Raw genomic sequence first — 19,765 nt, 5'->3', positions numbered from 1 at the left:
AAGTGTTGGTATTAACTTACTAACACAAAAAACAGCAAACTAATAACAAAAAGATAAATAAGCACAGAGAAAATGAAGGGCAGTCAAATAGACTAATAGTAACAGAAATATCTATGAGACATGCAGCTAAAGAGAAACAGAAAGAGGCTTGCAGAAAGAAAGAGGAAGATCGTGTGCAGGGCCAGACATCATGTCAACCTACTTCTATGGACTCATCAGTAACACATAGTAAACTGTGAGGCAATGCTTCATTCACAGTTTATGGCCCAGAATAAAGTAAATCATGCAGGTTTGTCAGCAGGATCTTGAGATTTTATAAAATGGAATCTGGTATTCATCTGACAAAATCCGCTGGTCTTTGTCAGCTGTTATGAGTATTACATTTGACTTGATTTGGCTGCAGTCTGCTGCTGGCAAACTCACAGCTTGGGGTTAGAAGTTGAGTCGCTGAAAATGGCGATGGATAAAAGAATCTAAAGCCACAACATCACTAAAATATAAAAAAAAACACATTACTACACATATGCATCAATCCAAACCCCTGAAAATGTATGAATACGTATGGTATGAAAAAATATGAAGCAGGAGACAGTACAATAGACAGTCTGGATATGTATAAAATCAAGGTAGAAAGTACAATTTTATCAGTTGTCAGTATAAGTGTCATTATTTGGGCATGACATGTTTTTGGACATGTGTATATGTACTTTTCTATGTTTCCTTCTATAGTAGCACGCAAGCATACCAATATGTTACTATAATATACAAAATCTCTGTTTGTTTGTTTGTAAACTCCTCCTACACGATCAGAAATTGAACAACCAAAACTGGCACACAGGTACATCATAGACCATGAAGGTTCTTATCTATATCAGCTACTATGACATCATCATATTTCCTAGCAACCACCTGCCAATGGGCTCAAATGACCCATTTGTAGAAACTATGCACCTATAACACCTTATAAAATATCAATTTCATGACAATAACATTTAATTTATATCCACAAAATCTTAATTATGCATGATATGTTATGATGTCATCATGTGGCCTAGCACCTACCTAACAAAAAAACTTAAATCACGGACTAAACTATTTGTAGCATGGACATGTACTAGTTGTGAAAATATTGGAAAAAAAAGTATTTCTTTCCCAAAGCACTATGAACATTAGTTTCTAATAGTCCCTGTCAGACTTGTGTGTTAATGGCACAAACATTAATAAGACATGGCTATATTAGATTGAGTTCCCACTGAACTCAGCTCAGCTACAGCTGCAAAACCCCCAAACAGACTGTACACAAATAAATAAATATAAAGCTTTGGATATGATTTCTGCAATGCATGCAGTTAAGCAGTTTCCCTGTTTAGCTTAATCCGACTGATGTGGGCTTATGGGTATTATTAAAATTCAGCTGCTTGCTTCTGATTTGGTTGTGCACACAAAAATGGAAACCAAATGACTAATCTGATATGACTTTTCAAAGTAATTAATTGTTAGATTTACAACTGTAACACTCACATCCAGCAAATGTTTAAATAGCATGAAATGCCTCATCTTAATGTGGTTTTAAAACAAAATTAAACCATGATTGGTTATATCCACAGTCTCTTGAAGGTTGAAACAATATTAAATTTATTGGTGCTTTAGTTCCATCTGTAGATCCCTGAAATTATGCGATGCAATTTGCCCAGGAAGTATTCAGATCAAGAAAACACAGTGGGGTTTCCACTTGCATCAACATAGCTCCAAAAGACAAAACTCCACAAGGTATATTTTCTGGAAGTAAACTGGGTGCAAAAAAAAATAAACAACCTACCTCTGACTGCATAAGTAGAAGTAAACTAGTAAGGCCCCCAATAAAGTGTATACCCCAGGAAAACCTTGCTGGAAAGCATTAAACACATCATATTTATCAGTTTCCCTGTAAGTATTAGGGGCATCTACATGGATTGACGTGAGGAGTTTTAAACCCATAAAACCCACATGATACAATGCCGTACTTTGCTCAACCAGAAGTGAATAAATTAGTTTTCACAACCAGCCTCATTAAAAAGACTGTCGTGGCAGTATGGGCAATGACAGGGCAAGAATGGAGGCACATGAGCACAAGACTGGAATGATCTTGTCCCATATGAATGTTAAGAGTTAAGAGGCACACACTCAAGTAGGTTGTAATAAATCCAAAAATCTTGATTTTGGATAACAGGTATTTTGTGTTTAATGGTGTGCTATTGAATGGAATGCAACAGTCAAAATCTGATAAAACCTGGCCAAAAACATTTATTGTTGTGTGCAACAATTGTGCTCTGGGAATGGAGACTTCTTGAATGTTTAGTAAGACATGAGAAGAATCAACACAGCAGCACATGTCATCAAGGGTGAATCTAGGCACTAGGAAATATCAAGAAAAACAGAGTTGGTGCTTGGAGACATAAGTCTTTTCTCAGAAAAACATCACATAAGCTTAGTGAGTAATATATCAACCATTAGTTTCTGTTTGTACGCTAACATATGTAGAACAAGTCTCTATAAATCTCAAACTCTTGTAGGAAAAGACTAAGGGTCTAGAGTCCCAGCACAAAGTCCAAGCAAAGCTTAACAAAAGCCAAAGAGAACAGAAAGCTACTGCTGTTACACCAGATGTTTTCTTTTGCTTCTTTTGAACTTACTACGCAGAACCATTTTAGTTTTATTTCTGTCAATCTTTACAGTCAACCAATATTAATCTGAATAAACATGATCCAGTCAGGTGGCCGGTATCCTGAGAGGAAGGCAAAGGAGACATGACGGGTTTAGCAGCTACTGTGGAAAACACATTATAGCTGCATTTAACAATAGGTTATTCTTGTCTCGTCATTGTGAATTCACTGCAGTGTGTTATGATTTGTCTGTGCTGTTCTACATGATCCAGTCAGGTGGTCAGGGGTCATAAGAGTCCTCTGCCCTTAAACAGCCTGTTGTTTTCAACATAAAAGTGTTTTGAAAAATATATGATACTATATTACCACCTCAAAGCAAAGCAATGAGATTTCTCATAATGAAAGTGGCTTGGTGAAAGTCCTTAAAAGGTATTGACACTAACAGCCTATTAAGTAATGCGAGCAATTTAAAGATATTACCTGAAGTAAATTACCACTGGAACAAACATGGCTGTATGAAATATAATGTATATATATGCTGCTGCTGAGAGTACTGAACATGTTATTTTTATTTCACAACATTTCCTCTATTGGCATGTGTGACACGGATATAGCTTTTACAATGGATTAGTCAGTACATTACCAGTGAAGTCAGAAATGTTATTGTAAGGTCAGCAACAAGCTCAAATAACTTAACATGCAAGAACGATGGCGATATTTCCCAAACATGACATGAACACAACTAGTACTAGTGTGATGGTGACATCATAAAAAGCCACGATAAGCGAATGCCAGATATTGACAGGAAAAGTCAAATCTCACAAATTTTAATGAGTGTAAGATTTATTCTCACACTGCTGTGATTACAGAAAAGTCAAGTTTGTGACAGTTTTCAAATATAACAAGTTTCAACACACACCCACATACATACACACTGACAGAGTGATTTATGGGAGAGGAAATGATAAGTTGTTGATTCTGGCTCTGGCAATATTTGACTAAGATACTCAGGCAAGCATGGGAATTGTTTTGATTAAGATAGATTTAAGCATTATTAAGCCATTTGGAGTAGCTGTCAACAGGCTCGGGAAGTTTGGTTTGAAAGATTTAAGATGCAAAATCTGCAGCATCGCTGGTTTAAAGCCAGAGCCTTGTGGGGTTTGGGAAGACCGTGGTAACTTCTTAAAACTCACCTTATTTTTTGTTCTGTGCTGGCTCCCAACAGTTTTTAATACTGCTAAGGTTGGAGCTGCAAGGATGAAGCTAAAATTGTCTTCTACATTTGTAGAAGGGTTTACAGTTGTATTTATAGTTATGCCTAAAGATACAGTAAGTCATTTTTTAGGTTATTTAAAGGAAAAGAATAATGTTGTACTGAATATATATTGGTTAGTGTGTAATTACATCGTCCAACAAGCTGATGTGTTCTCATGAAGCTAGAATTAATCTATTAAAAATGCATAGGAGCGAGCCAATGTTTGCAAAAGCCGCCATGTTGCCCTGCCATCTTGAATACAGTGGCTGAGATGGAAATCTTTGTTCCCCCAATCACATTTTTTTGTATGTGACTAGAAACTGGCCACACATGCAGTATACCTCATAAGTTACTACAAAATACAGAGCAACATTTTATTGATGCTTGCAGCTTGGCAGGCAGCAGCATTTATAAGTGCAAGTAAATAAAGGGCCTATTCTATCCTTCTTTTCCAAAGAGCTACTGACATTAATCAGGGTTCTAGTCACCAGCTGATTGCCCGGCACTGCCAGGGTGAGTTATCATCGCACCAAGCTGAGAATTTCACCAGTTCGCCACTGGAACTGATCACTATTGCCACTATTTATAAGCGGGCGCAGTTATTAGCACTAGGAAGTAGTCATGCAATACCCAGCTTGTAACTTGTTTCAAGCTTTTTAACCAGCTGCTTAGAGCCCTCCTTTACCATGATGTAACCACATCAGTAATTTCCGGCCACCAATTTATGCTTCCTGTCATGTGGAGTAGTCTAACTAGCAAGAGCTCCAACAATGCTCAGTCATTTGTTTACTTTGGGGCCACACATCACCAGCTGCTCCTCCTCGCATACCTTCATGGCCTGGCTGTTCTCAACTGTGTCATTTTTTTTCTTCAAGTGGTGAAACAGTTTTGTAGTTTACAGTTTTAGTAGGAATAGTTTTTTTGCATATTTTGCAAAGCATTTTGCTTTATTGGAGGTTGTTGAAGTAGCTCATTTTTTAATGAAATTGTCATTGATGGCTAACACAAGCGCTCACTGTCACATGTCTGAGCTTGTCTTCCTGTTGTGTATGAATGTAAACACATAGCGTCGTTATATCACTGATATTGTGATATGGCACTTTTATATCATGCAAAAATACTGATATTATTGCAGGCGATATGATATGGCATAACGCTAACAGCAACTTTTTACATAACCAGTCTTTTTGCCAACTTTCCTTCTTGGCTATGACTCTAGTAGTACCTTTAAATATATCATTTTTGCTTAGAATATGATGCAGTGTGATTTTGCTTAGTTTTCTTTTTCTTGTGAGAAAGGTCATTGGTCATCTGGTGCAGACACTTGTTTTACATGAACTGCTCATAGCTAGATTCAGCAACTCTGGTTGACTTGCCGAGGCAATTGTGTGGTTTGTTAACAAAAATATCTTGGGTATGTTGAACTTGCTCCATACTGTAGTATCGGCTCCTGGTGATGATGTGAGTGTAAGAGCAAGTACTGTAGGAGGAAGACATTAAGGCAGGAATAGGAGCAGGGAAGAAAGACAGAGACTATGTATAGAACTAAACTGTCTTTGAAATAGACCCATCCCTGTGGTCAGTTGTTATCATCGCCTGATGAAAAGCATCTCTAGGGAAGCAGGATGCAGCCATCACTGATTCAATTCCAGGAACTGCATTCTTCCATGAAAAGGTTTTATTATAGATTGGCTGTCCACTCGTTTTGGTGTACTCAGTGCGCAACTAGAAACCTGCTATTCAAGTTTGATGAGATTTCTACATGGAGCTCTGAAAAAAACATGATAGAAGGATGCACTATATTAAACAAAGTATATAAATTTATATATTTATAACCTGCATATACATTCACTGCTCAAAAAAATTCAAGAAACACTTTGAAAACACATCAGATCTCAATGTGGAAAAAAAAAGATAATGCTGGATATCTGTACAGATATGGACTTGTGGATTGTTTGATGAAAATGAAATTTGTCAACTTACAAAGACTCCCCAAAAATCAAAGTGAAAAATAGGGTCACAGAGACCCTGAAGTCCTGTGGACAGTCCTAATTCCAGTAAATGATAGAAAACTCTGGTGCATGATAAGAACAGCGAGCAGCATAATTGTTAAGATGATAGTAGAGAGATTTTTTTTTAATATCAGCGGTATTATTATTCTTAAGAATAATCACTAGGACACAAAAAGATTAGTGGGTTTTTTTTCAGCAGTTGCGAATAATATATTAGAATCAGTAAATTTCGTCCCTTTCTGGGGGTCATGGGGGGGCCCTATAGAGAATCAAACTCACATAATCTATTTTTTACAGAATATATTAACACAAGTTTGTACAAGGTCACAGAAAAAAGATATCATACAGTTTACTTATAATATATTTGTACAAAAATTCAATGTATTTTGCTGTTTCAGGGGCCATTAGAGGTACAAAAAATTGTCACTGGTGACAAAAATTTCTCTAAGGGTTTTCTAAGAGTTCCTCGACAGTCCACAATCACAACCTGAAAAATATATGGTGTATTTGTCAAGAAATTAATTGCAGAGTATACAAATCGTCTCAGGCTATTTCATTTTGCCAAAATTTCATTTCAGCAACTCAAATGGTACTCAGTAGTTTGTATGCCCCCCGTGTATTTGCATGCATGCCTTATAAGATTGGGGGATGCTCCTAATGAGACAATGGGGATCTCCTCCGAGATCTTGACAAGGGCATCACTGAGCTCCTGGACAGTCTGAGGTGCAACCTGGTGTCGGATAGAGTGAAGCATAATGTCCCAGAGGTGTTCTATTGGATTTAGGTCAGGCAAGCACGGGGGCCAGTTAATGGTATTAATTCCTTCATCCTCCAGAAACTGCCTGCGTATTTTTCACATGAGGCCGAGCATTGTCGTGCACCAGGAGGAATCCAGGACCCACTGCACCAGCATAGGGGTCTGACAATGGGTTTATCCCAATACCTAATGGCAGTAAGGGTGGTGTTGCCTATCCTGTAGAGGTCTGTGTGTCCCTTCATGGATATGCTTCCCAGACCATCACTGACCCACCACCAGAATAGTCGTGCAGAACGATGTTACAGGCAGCATAATGTTCTCCACAGCTTCTTCAGACCCTTTCACGTCTGTTAGGGTGAACCTGCTGTCATCTGTGAGAGGACAGGGTGCCAGTAGTGGACCTGCCAATTCTGGCATTCTATGGCAAATGCCAATCAAGCTCCACAGTGTTGGACGGGGCCCACTAGAGGATGCTCACAGACCACCCTCATGAAGTCTGCTTCTGACCTTTTGGTCAGAGACCAGTGGCCCACTGGAGGTAATTTTGTAGGGCTCTGCCAATGCGCATCCTGTTCCTCCTTATTACAAAGGAGCACATACCAGTCCCACTCATGGTCATGGTGCTCATGGTGTTTATTTGGCACAAACAGTGATAAATAAACCAAGTAAATTGGACGTTGTAGAGTTTTTCCAGTAGTATAGACACTACAGATCACCATATGTACAAAGGGGTGAATGTTATGTTTGATCTAGTGCATCTACATGAGGATGCCATGCACACTCTGCCAGTCATTTCACACTATTATGGTAGTAATGTGATGGAAAGAAGAAGACTGCTACTAAAAAGGTACAACATAAAACCTGATTGAAACACTTCAACACACCGAGGCCTCAAGGACACACACAACACACTGCTGCAACACGTGTAAATTTTGTTCACAAGAAAGGGGAGAAATCTATTCAGGCATTGCTTTTGTATCTGCTGTGTCTTTTTTGTGATATAATACAAATGCAGTAATACTGAGTACTGGCTAAGCACAGCTTAAAATAGGGGTACAGATCTGTGACCAGTGTGCCTCTAAGTGGGTGTGTTCATGAGGGTTGACCTGTGAGATGATGTATCTATTCTTAGAGGCTTAATGCATCTCCTCCCCTGGGTTGTTTTCCCTTAAATTATTTTAGCAGCAGATTCTGTAAATGGACTACCCTCAGAAAGGTTTAAATATTTATTCACTGTGTTGTAAATTTAACTGGGAATAGTACCGTTGGTGGGTATTTCTGTCTCTTTACATCAATAAAAGAAGTAAATGGATTTCCCAGTAAATGGGATTAATTGACTCTGTTTGGAATTTTCCACAGGCTATTTTCTCCAAAATCCTTTCAGTGAGATATCTATAAGTTATCTAAATCCAAATGTTTGCTATACAAAAGGGCAAGATATTCTAGTTTTTATATAAACAGGCATGTAACCATAATGATACAGCTTCCATTACTCTCTTAAAGCCTATAAACAGCTACTCGTTGCTGGTCAGAATCCTTCATTCTTACTGAAATCCATTTTGAAAATGAAGATACGCATTCATATTAGCCACTCTGTAAATAAGGTTAGTACTGTACAGATGTGTATTACAGTGTATGACAGTGTGCACAAGCTATGCAAAAATGTACCTTAGAAAAATGTTGCAAGTTGTATAAAAAATAGCTAATGGGCAGGTACCTCAAGACATACATGCCAATAATGCAATAGCGGTAATATGCAATACTGGTACATCTACATAGTGCCATAAATTAAACAAACTGTATATTGACATGCTTATAGAGCTTAGCAACAGCAGCTGCAAGAGTAACTGTGGTCTGGCAGTTGTGCAGGATTCTCTAATAACCCATACTCTGTGGTCTCTTCTTAGAACCAACTCTGTGGTTAGACTGGCAGAGAGTAGTATGTATGTGCACTGCTATACATGTTTATGTGTCAGTAATAGGTGGTCAGAAACACTCCCCTTATCGTCATGAACCTAATTTAATAGAGCTGATAAGATTAAGATTTGCATGGGTTCTTGTATCTAGAACAAAAACTGTATGGTCTATGTGGAGTCAGATATGTGTTGCATAAGAACAGCTATGGCAAAATGATTTAGGAAAGGCAAAGATTTAAAAAGAGAGAGAGAAATAAACAGGAAGCTACAGAGAGGTACAACACAAATCAGTGGGACAGAGAAGCACATACAGATAGATGACCTGCTGAGTGACATATGTTTGTGCAACACCGAGTGACTGCCATCACTTCTTCAAGTTCAGACTGTGCATAGTGTGTGTAGCATTATTTACATGCACTGCATACCACCTCACATGCCTCAACCCCCATCTCTACCTCATCTCTGCTAATCTTCATTTATCTGCTTTTAGAGACGCCAAGCTAAGTAAAAAAATCCACTTTAGTCAGTTCGAGTCTTCCCAAATCTTTTAAAATGTATTGGTATTTGTGAGATTCAGACAATGGTTGTTTTACACTTTTTAAAGAAATTTCAACATCTAACAAACAAGCCCACAAGGCAAAGTATCGTAGATTGTCCGATCACACAACTTTCACTGTGATGTTGCAGTAAATGTCAGAGTTGACTGGCCATTATTACTTACATGTGTCCAACTTCTCAATAAGTAACATCAGCATCCCAACTTCTTTTTTTTTCAGTATCTCTGGAATGCAGCATTTGCAATGCATTATGCATTATTTTTAGATCCAACACAAAAGAACTAATTTCATAAAAATGTATATATTTATATATATATATATATAAATATATATATACAGTTTAAAGTGGTATTATATATAAGTAGTCTGTTTCTTTTTTGTATGTTCTATTTCTGGCTTCTCTCTGTTGTTTTTTCCTTTCAGTTTTACATACACCCTGCCCCCCCCCCCCCCCCCCCCCCCCCCCCCAACACACACACACACACACACACACACAACCGTGGTTAAAAAAATTCACATGGCTTCAGTTAGTGGGAAAAGTATCACATCCAAAGTAATAACACAAACATGGCAACCCAGAATGGCCCCAAAGGGGATTGGCACAGAACCTAGTAAGCCATTCATCATCAGACTCATGTTGCTATAAGTCTGTACACTGCCAGTTTTAGTGACTTTTGTGTGACTTTTGCATGTGTAAATGTACTACATATGTGTTGGAGGGCAGTGCATAGTGTAACAGAACAGAACAGAAGCTTGAACAACATTGGGAAGGATTTGCATCTTTTAAGATCACAGTGTAGTTAAAGTAATGAGCAAAGCATACTGTGTGAATCTGTGTGTGTGAGCATGCATTAACTTTGATGTGTGAATGATCAGAAGACTGGGAGGGCAATAAGAGGTAATATTAGGAGTAGACACCGAAAGGCAAGGAAACCAAGGGACCATCAAGTTACTTGTTCAAGCAGAGGGATTGATGCCAAGACCTGTGTGCCAGAACTTTGATTGCTGCAATTTCAATACAGACACTCAAAGTGAAGTGGAATGTAAAGAAAGAGGGAAAAGGTTTCCTCTGTGGTCAATACATGACAGATGGCATATGATTTAGCTGAGCTATCTTGGGTGTGGTTGGGGGGGTGAGTCAAGAGGGGTACAGAAGTAAAGAAAGGTAGTGAAGAGACATTGACAGCACAAACAATACAAGGGTTCTGAGATGAATGGCCAATTGTGCCTCTGTTGACATAAAATAAAGGCATGTAATTTTATCATGTAGAAGACAATATTAGTGTGTCCACATTTGAGTGTCTGAATGTGTGTGTGTGTGTGTGTGTGTGTGTGTGTGTGTGTGTGTGTGTGTGTGTGTGTGTGGGCGGTTTAATCTTACCCTCGAGATGGTGAGAGGCATGTTGAAGTCTTTTCCGCCCTGCAGCCTGAAGCCCCAAGGGGCAGGACCTATAAGAGTGACATTGTAGTTGCTGCTCATGGTCTCCTTGTTCAGCGTTGATTTGACTCACAAGTGATGTTGATGGCTGGAAAATGTTTTCCAGATCAAGTGACAATGAAATATCACTAGTTTTGATGATGAGTAAGATTTTGATGGGAAGTTCTAAGGCTCCCTTTAAGGTTTTGATCCAAGATCTAGAAAAGGTATGAAAGAAAAGCAAAAAGATGTGTCATTGTGTGGTAATATAACAGACAGATAGATAGATAGATAGATAGATAGATAGATAGATAGATAGATAGATAGATAGATAGATAGATAGATAGATAGATAGATAGATAGATAGATAGATAGATAGATAGATAGATAGATAGATAGATAGATAGATAGATAGATAGATAGATAGATAGCTAGATAGATAGATAGATAGATAGATAGATAGATAGATAGATAGATAGTTGTACTTAGTTGTGTGAGCCTTTCCTAAAGTCCAGGTCAAATACTGCTGTAAAATTTCCAGATACAGGACCTTTTGAACAACACAGCAACCCAAATCCATGACGCTCCCTCTACCATGCTTTATAGTTGGGATGAGGTTTTACCATTGGTGCAGAGTGCCTTCTACCCTCCAAATAATAGCATGCACTTGCCAAAAGGTTAAATAAAAACATTAAATTGTTTGTTCTGTTTTTTTTTTTTCTGGTTTTTTTTGTTTGTTTGTTTGTTTGACCCAGTGTGTTTGTCTGCATTTCCGAAGGGTTTACAAAATGTTTGCTGCAAATGTATATTTTAAATGACTTTTTTGCAGTTATTCTCTACAAAGTACACTGTAATTAAACACTTTTAAGTGAAAAGGAAAACATATCAAATGTTAATTTTCATGTTAAACACTTCACTGAACATAAATAGTGAATATATTATTTTAAACTACTATACACTGGAGAATGTTGCAGCTGTTATGTAGTTTCAAATATGAACAATACCCTTCAGGAAAACCTCACCAGAAGACTTTTACACACCTAAATATTAGTTGCAGCATATTTCCTGCTGTTATTATGTGAAGATAAATGCTGTACCTCTTTAATGGAAATTCCAGAGAGAATAATTCCTTCACGGGCAGGTGGACTGCGTAATTCTTAGTTTCCCCTGGAATATCCCCTTCCCAGCAAACACACCGTGTGTGTGAGAGAGGTACAGAGGGATGCGATGCTCTTATATACTAGTTAACGACAGAGGGGAGGGGAAAGGTGGAGGAGGGGAAGAAGACGAGGGAGGCGAGTGGGAGAATGGGTATATGGTAATATGGGAGGGGAGAGGGAGGAGAAAGAGGAGGGGAAATCACCCATGGGTGGAGTAAGATGAACACAGGAGAGGGGAGGGGGGGTGGGGGGTGAGTGTAGATAACATGAGGGGTGAGATTAGGGTATGGGAGGAGACCACACTTGGAAAAAAATCAGATGGGGCGACAAGAGGGGAGAAAAGGGGGGCGAAGGGGGGATTAAGGAAAAAACAGTGGGAGCATTGCACACAGAGAAAATGATCAGGGGAGGAAGAGGAGGCACAGGAGAGGGAGTGAGGAGTAAAGGAGAGGGGACAGTTTATCTTTCATCCAGATATTTTGGGAACATAGACTCAGTGCTGCAGGCGGCTTCATTTAAGGTGGAACCAGCATAACCATATCATGACAAGGGAATTCATTCCAACGGCATCAATGCAAAGGGCATTCAGGGGTCACTTAATAATGGCAAATGCATAAGCTCAAAATCACCCTGTCTGAGTGTCTAATGGTTGTTTAACCACTGCAACACTGTTGTTCCATCAATAAGAATCTAAGAGAAACATATTCATGATATCCATTCATGGCTACTGGGTATTTAAATCTACAGTGTTTTCTTTTCCTTTGAATGATTTAGCTTCCCTCTCTCTAAAAATTAAACCAACACCCTTCAGGACTAAATTACACTAAATTACATAATTTATTCTATAATCTCAGCAAATTTTGGCAAAGTGAGTTCAAAATGTTTTTGTTATATACTTCAGCAGTATAACTCCTAAGTGCACCATAGTCATTTCCACTTGTTTATTTATCAGTAGCTCCATTATTTATGTCCAGACAGCTAGCAATTTGTCTCATTCTGCACTGGCTTTTGCCCATTCCCCCTTCCTCTACCCCAGACAGATCAATGTTGACTTTATAGTTACACTGACATAGTAGTGGCTCAATTAAAAACTCATCCCATTCCTTTTTTGGACCTGACCAAACATACACACAGTCATCACATCTTCCCAAGTCATAACTCTGGTCATGGCAGGGCTAGATACAGCAACCTGAGTCCACAGTCAAAAGATGACTTCTCAAGAAAAATCAACAAATATCAAAGAAAAGAACGACAGCTGAAGCCTGAGAAAAAGTATGAAATCTGTTGGATATAAAATTGGCATGGAAAAGTGTGTCTGCAAAGGGTCCAGCAGACTTAAAGAGAAAAAAGTGCAGCTATTTAAGATGAAAAGACAAAGGGATGCAGTAAAGGGGCTAACATTTCACATACAGTATGCAATTAAATGCATCCAGCAGACTCACACACAAACACAAGATGCTTTTCATTAGCCTGCTAATACTTATACTAACAGTGCATACCTGTACAGTACAGCCAGGCAACAAAAGAACAGCTTTTCCTGAGAGGAGCAAAGATGGAAGAGTCATTAACCTTGTTTCCATTGCAGAGCTGAAGCTTTGGGATACAGTTAGAGCTATCCAAAGTTTTACAGCAAATCTAATTAAAGATGCAGTGTTTAGTTTAGGCGCAGATGGTTGATCAGGCCTGTTGCAAAAAGAACTAATAGCACTCTTCATGAGTGAGATGACACAAATAATAATGAAGCACTTATTTAAAAATGTGTCTTCTTTAAGGTTTTCCTAGACCTCCGTGTTTTTAAGGGACAAGAGTAATGACCTATGTATGTTAAAGTAGCAAAAATTGCTAAACAGTCATAAAGAGTCCACATGTTGTATCCCAAAACAATGTGCTACAGCAACGGTCATCAAAACATTTTATTTTTCATTCATTTCGACATGTTTAACATAAGCCTATGAAAAAAAAAACCTCATAAATGAAGAAAAAGGCATGAACTCGAGATTTTCTAACCTGCCCTATGATGAAGGCATGGTTTGCTTTGGGCACCTATAACTACCATGTTTATACACAAAAGTGTCCTTCCAAGTAAATAAATGAAACAATTAAATAAATAAATTTACCCTTGCCTTGTATCACTGTCCCATTCCTGTGTGACAAGAAGGCAGGTTTTGAGTCCCAGGGTGATATACTTACTAAAATATGGGCCCATCAGTCTAATTTACTGTTTAAAGACCATTGATCTATTGTTTATATTGTCAAAAACTATATCAGGGAGAACAAAAGAGATTTGTGGGCCACAGGATAATAATATCAAACACTAACAATAGTGAGTGGGCTACAGCATGAAACCTCAGACACCCTGCCAGTCTTTTGTTCTGTCAAATGGTCTATTCCAGTCCCCATATGCTCACTTCTCCACATGCTTAATGATCACAGCTTAGCAGCCTGCAGTCAAACACACATGCTCACACTGAGACAAGCTCCACCCCTTAATGCTATCATAATCTGCCCTTCTAAATGACATTTAATACATCATCCATGTGAATAAAAACGGGACACCCACCCCCTATTCTGCCAGCTGCCCACAAACACACACCCACACACTCACAACCCCGAGGGACACAACATACATAAAATCTCTATTGTGTGTAAATCCCGTGTTTCAGGTCAAAACTGAGGGCAGCAGCAGTGGTCTGAATACTATTAATTATAAATCAGTTTATGACTCTTTTTCAGTTAAATGCACAATGTCAAGATGTACAGTGAATACACTATAAAAATATGTCTGGTTCCTGAGTGTCACCTCTATATACTGAACTTTGAAGATTATTCTGTAAAACTATTCTGTAAAATGTACAAAGGAGAAAAAAAAGGAGGAATTTTTCTAACTCATAAGAACACAAAAAATGTACAAATAAACTTGCTGTGGCGGCTTTGTTTGGTGTAAAATTTGGCTTTTTTTTTTCACTTTTATATCACTGAGGGCACTTCTAGTTCAAAGCCCATGAAAAAATGTTTCTTACACATATTACTCCATACATTTACTCAGAGGTGTGTACATGTTGACACTATCAACATTTTTTTCTAATATAAAGAGTATTTGCCCACCAGCAATCTAATCAGTCTGACCCTTATAAGCCTAAATAATCTCCCAACCCATTTATGTACTGTGACTCATGCAGTTAGGGTTAGTGTTGCATTTTGTAAAAAATACAGTAATACAGAAAACATGCCAGGACCCTAGAGATGAGCTTAATGTGAAAACCCTGTATCTACTCTCTAAGCTGAATCACTGTTTATAACTGATTCCATTCACAGTGGAAAATATTCCTCCCTTCTGACCAGACAGACAGACAGAAATAGACAAACAAACACACTGGGATTCAGACAGCTCAGCCAAAATGACTGTCCATCCTGGGAAAGATAAACTGAGAGGAATCAGGCATGAACACACAGGTCCACACACACACACACACTTTCTCTCTCAGACCACAAATGTACACATAGAAATGCTTAATACCTGGGTCAAGTCTGGGTCAATAAAAGAGAGGCATTTAAAAGCCAAGTGTAATGTTGCCTCAGGGACGCCAATACACCGATTTCAAACAGACCATCCAGCACTTAAGATTTTTGGGATCAGCTGCTCTTAATCACTCTGTCCACCTCCTGTTTAGAGGCAGAGTGATGAACACTCTACAATTACCATTTTTTGCACATAAATCAAACATAATGAGCAGTTTCATATGAACTTTAATGGGGATGTTCGTGCTCCCCTGAAAATAAACCATCAGCTGTCCAAAGGGCAAATTTTACACTGGTACCTTCACAACTGGTAAGACTGTCAGCTGAATAAAATCAATTGTGGTTCTTGCTCAAATACTTTAATTTCATCTGAGATTAAATAAAACAAGCTCAAGAAATAAGCATCTTGATCCTGAAAAGAACTATAAAGTGGGAACATCTCTGAAAATAAAGAAAAAAAAATTAATCTTCTACTGACATAATCTTCTTGGGTAGGAGATTTCAGAAAATTAATATTAAAGTTCAATATATAATTGTGACTGAAGGGGATAACTAAAATGAAATATGATTAATGTCTACTGACACATTTTTTTTTAAAATCATTTCCTCTTCATATATATCAGACACTTTATGGCAGATACACGTGAGTAGGATATTTCCATGTCCAAAGTTTTCGGACTTGACAGCTTGTCACAATGTTTCATGATGGAGATACCTTGTTCCGACAGCATTCATGATATCATGGCGTCAATGTCATGACACGGGTCTTGGTGGATAGAATGAATTATGCATGAGTGGTGTGCTTCCTGCCACTTTTAGGCAGCTATGCATCCATAAACCCAGAAGCACAGACAAGATCCAGAAACAGACATGAACACACACACACACACACACACACACACACACACACACACACACACACACACACACACACCACATATTTGGTGCACTGAGTAGACTTTCCAATGCTTTACTTCCTTCCTCTCTAGTAGACAGCAGCTGTTCTGTGTTGACTGCAGCAAAAGAGGGAAGAAATAAACACAGGATACAAAGAAAGAGACGTGAAGGAGGGCAGATAAGATCACACCAAGCAGGCGAAAGGTGAAGAACTTAAAGCTACAAGATCATTTAACTGGATCAAAACCTGTATTTAATATGCAGGGTGTGAGTGTGTGTAACTTTGTGATGACCAGTTTGACTTTTCAACCATGGGAGTGAAGACATTTGTGGAAAATGAAGACCCACAAATATTTGGCTGGCCTTGACTTTAAATCAGTCCAGTTGATGGTTAAGACTTGGTTTGGGGTTTTTCTAATAGTTAAGGTTAGGATGTGCTTTCTGTTGGTGCAGATCCACACAACAAGAGAAGTACAAACGCATGTCTGTGTGCAGCTTAGGCTTGCCATCCCTGCCTGTATATCTGTGACCAGAGGCAGAGCTTTGGAAGGAGCAGGGTCTTGGGGGAAGATCAAAGCATCTGCTCCATTCAGCACACACCAAAGCACCACCAAACATCAATATTGCCCCCCACCCACCCAACAACACGCATACTACACCTCTCTCCTTATGTTTCATGCAATGATGCCAACAGCCCAGGATTTTAGATTTTTAGGACAGCACAAAGGAAACAGCCAGGGTGCAGTCTGCCATTCACATGCAAACTACCACAACACCAACGGAGGCTGAAAAACATTGGGTGACCGTTTCATCTCATGCCCTGAAAAGTGAGAAGTGGTCAAGCTTAGATTTACAAAGGCGTTCTTTTTCTAGCAAAGACTAAGACTAAATAAACTAAATAGGCCTACTGTACAAGAAAAAAAAAAAAAAAGGTATTCACAGTCTACTGAGCAGGTGTTCAGTAAACGACTCTCCGTGTGACTGGAAAGTCTTTGGCCCCTGCTGTCAGCCAGTTTTCCGTTTGTTTGACATCTTATTGAGCTCTTATTGAGGTGCCTAATGGAGGGACGTCATGACGCACTCGGATAGTTGGTTCATTTCTCTTGATTGCAAAGATATTTTGACATGCACGCGCGCACGAATCAATAGATTATATTTGGTGACTATTGCACGAACTGCCTTGAGCATGTAGCTTATTCAATAAGCTACATGCATGACTGCGTTAAGGTCGGTTTTCAAAGAAACTTTAGATATTTACTGCTTTACATGAACTTTAATTGATTATTGAGGGGGCTTTTTAAATCAATATATATATATATATATATATATATATATATATATATATATATATATATATATTTTTTTTTTTTTTTTTTTTTTTTTTTTTTTTTTTTTTTTAGTTTAATTTTGTAAAGCAACTTCAAGGCGGTGTGGAACAAAATACCACCTGATCTGCGAGTGGGTACTCGCGTGCAAGTACATCGTTACCACTGGCATGAATTGAGCTTGTCATGTAGACTAATAGAAGTGCACACATTCCCACTCCTAAAGGTATGACTTACATCAGAGAGCAGTTATGCTTGTTAACCGGTTATTATGTAGCTATCGCCAGTTTCGGTCTGGAGCAGCCTTAGTTTCATTGCTCGTGCATACAGTATGTGTCCCTGCACAGTGATGTCATCTCTCTGTGTGCCTTCCATCGAAACATGAACACACAGTCACACACACACACACGCACACACACACACACACACACACACACACACACACCAAGACACATATGTCAGGTATGAGGCGACAGAAGCTCACAGCCAGTCACTCTGACTGGGTGGTAGTATCATCATCATTAACATCCATCCATCCATTGTCTTTCGCTTATCCTTTTCAGGGTCCTTTTTTTTTCCAAGAAAAAAGGGGAGCATTGAGTGAAAAGCCAAAGTGGATTATATTCTCTGCCTCCCTCCAGTGGTTATATGCTGTCATTACATATAATTCAAGGAAGAGACAGTATCATGTTTTTAGTATATATATATATATATATATATATATATATATATATATATATATATATCAATCACAGAAATTTTTTTGTTTGTTTGTTTTTTGTTTTTTTGGGGGGGGGGGGGGGGTTGTTTGTTAAGCCACGTAACACTGACCTATGAATTTTTCCATCATCCATCAAAAGGCACCTACCCCTAACAGGCAACTTAACAAGAATTAATTTTAAATTGTATCTTCAGGCATTTTGTAACTAGCAGCCTGTTGCAAAAACATATCATTTGTTCCAACTTCTTTAGTTGAAGCTATGAAAAAAAGAGTCAAATATAACACAGTTGAACATAAAATAGTATTTTTGCACTAACAAAGTGATTCCCAAAGAACCTTTAGTAGAATATGTGGTATACCTCAGGATGGTGTGCAGTGTGTCCTTAAACAATTCGAATAAAATGGATAAGTTCTGAATGAAAGAAGAAATGGCAGGCATAAAAAACAAAGTCATGTTTTTAAGAAATAAGAAAAAAAAATCCAGGAAAGACCTGTTACAGGACCCGAGAGATGCATCTGATCTTCGATTGAGCCATCTACTGTTTGTTTAAGACTCATCAGAAATGGTCTCAGTGGAAGAGTAGCTGTCAAGAAGTCATTTTTAAGGAAAGGAAATAGGGAGAAAAGGCTGAGGTATGCCAAATTACTCAAGAACTGGCTTGAAAGTCAGTGGCAATAGGTCTTAAGAGTGATGAAACCAAATTTGAACATTTTTATTTAATTCAGCATGAATATGTATGGAGTACTATCAGATTTTGACCGTGCATCTGGAAAACATTTGATTGGCAGCAGCTTCATTTTTTTGCATGACAATGATCCCGAACACACTGCCAATGCAGTAGAAGCATACCTGGATAGAAAAACACACAATGGAACAATAGCATTCATGGATTGGCCTCCCCAGAGTCCAGATCTCAACATTACTGAAGTAGTGGGGGATCCTCTTGACAGAGAACAGAACAAAACACAGCCAACATCCAAAGAAAAGCTTCAAATGTCCTCCATGAAGCCTGGAGAACTGTTCCTGAAGACTACTTAAAGAAATGACATGCTTGAATAAAAGAGAGTTCGGGCTGTGTTGAAAAATAAAGGTGGTCAAAGATATATTGACTTTAGATGTGTACAAACCCTGTTTTTGCAGCTTACACTGTATTCTCATTTGTGTTTGCATGTTTCAATAAATTGCTGCACCTATTTTCGATTTTTCTTGTAAAATATAAAGAAATGAGGGGTGGCTTGAGATTTTTGTGCAGCACTGCTGAGATAATTATGAGGCATCAAGAATATGCCTATTTAGTTCCATGTGAGCAATGCCAGTATTTCTTTAGTTGTAATAGATCAATTTATTCTTGTAACATTGTGTGTTAAAACCTCCACAATAATCAACATATTTTATTTAGTTTTCCACTGCACACTTACACAGGTTGAGCATGCTATAAACTGTATAATCATTTTTGTCACAAAACAGCAGTGTAAACTGAAGTTGTACACAGGTTTATTAATTTTACCTACATGAAACCAATGAAGCCAAACACTTTAAGCACTGTTAAAGTGCCATGACGTCAAGTCTCTACCATGACTCTCTTT

General features: G+C 38.3%; 1 protein-coding gene across 3 annotated transcripts in view; it reads right to left on the bottom strand.

Moving 5' to 3' along the window:
- pdlim5a (PDZ and LIM domain 5a) overlaps positions 1-11,756 on the bottom strand; it is a 76,872-nt gene extending 65,116 nt beyond the window's left edge. For all 3 annotated transcript variants that reach the window (XM_030737156.1, XM_030737157.1, XM_030737158.1), the window contains exons 1-2: positions 11,654-11,756; positions 10,521-10,774 (exon numbers count right to left, since the gene is read on the bottom strand). In XM_030737156.1, coding sequence (XP_030593016.1) covers positions 10,521-10,619 — 99 coding nt within the window. In that variant the 5' untranslated portion in view covers positions 10,620-10,774; positions 11,654-11,756. The remainder of the gene's footprint in view (positions 1-10,520; positions 10,775-11,653) is intronic.
- Positions 11,757-19,765: the final 8,009 nt, after the last annotated feature.

This window comes from Archocentrus centrarchus, chromosome 9, assembly GCF_007364275.1.
Source record: "Archocentrus centrarchus isolate MPI-CPG fArcCen1 chromosome 9, fArcCen1, whole genome shotgun sequence".
Lineage (NCBI taxonomy): Eukaryota > Metazoa > Chordata > Actinopteri > Cichliformes > Cichlidae > Archocentrus > Archocentrus centrarchus.
Note: the sequence above shows the minus strand (reverse complement) of the source record. Positions and strands in the feature narration are given on the sequence as shown.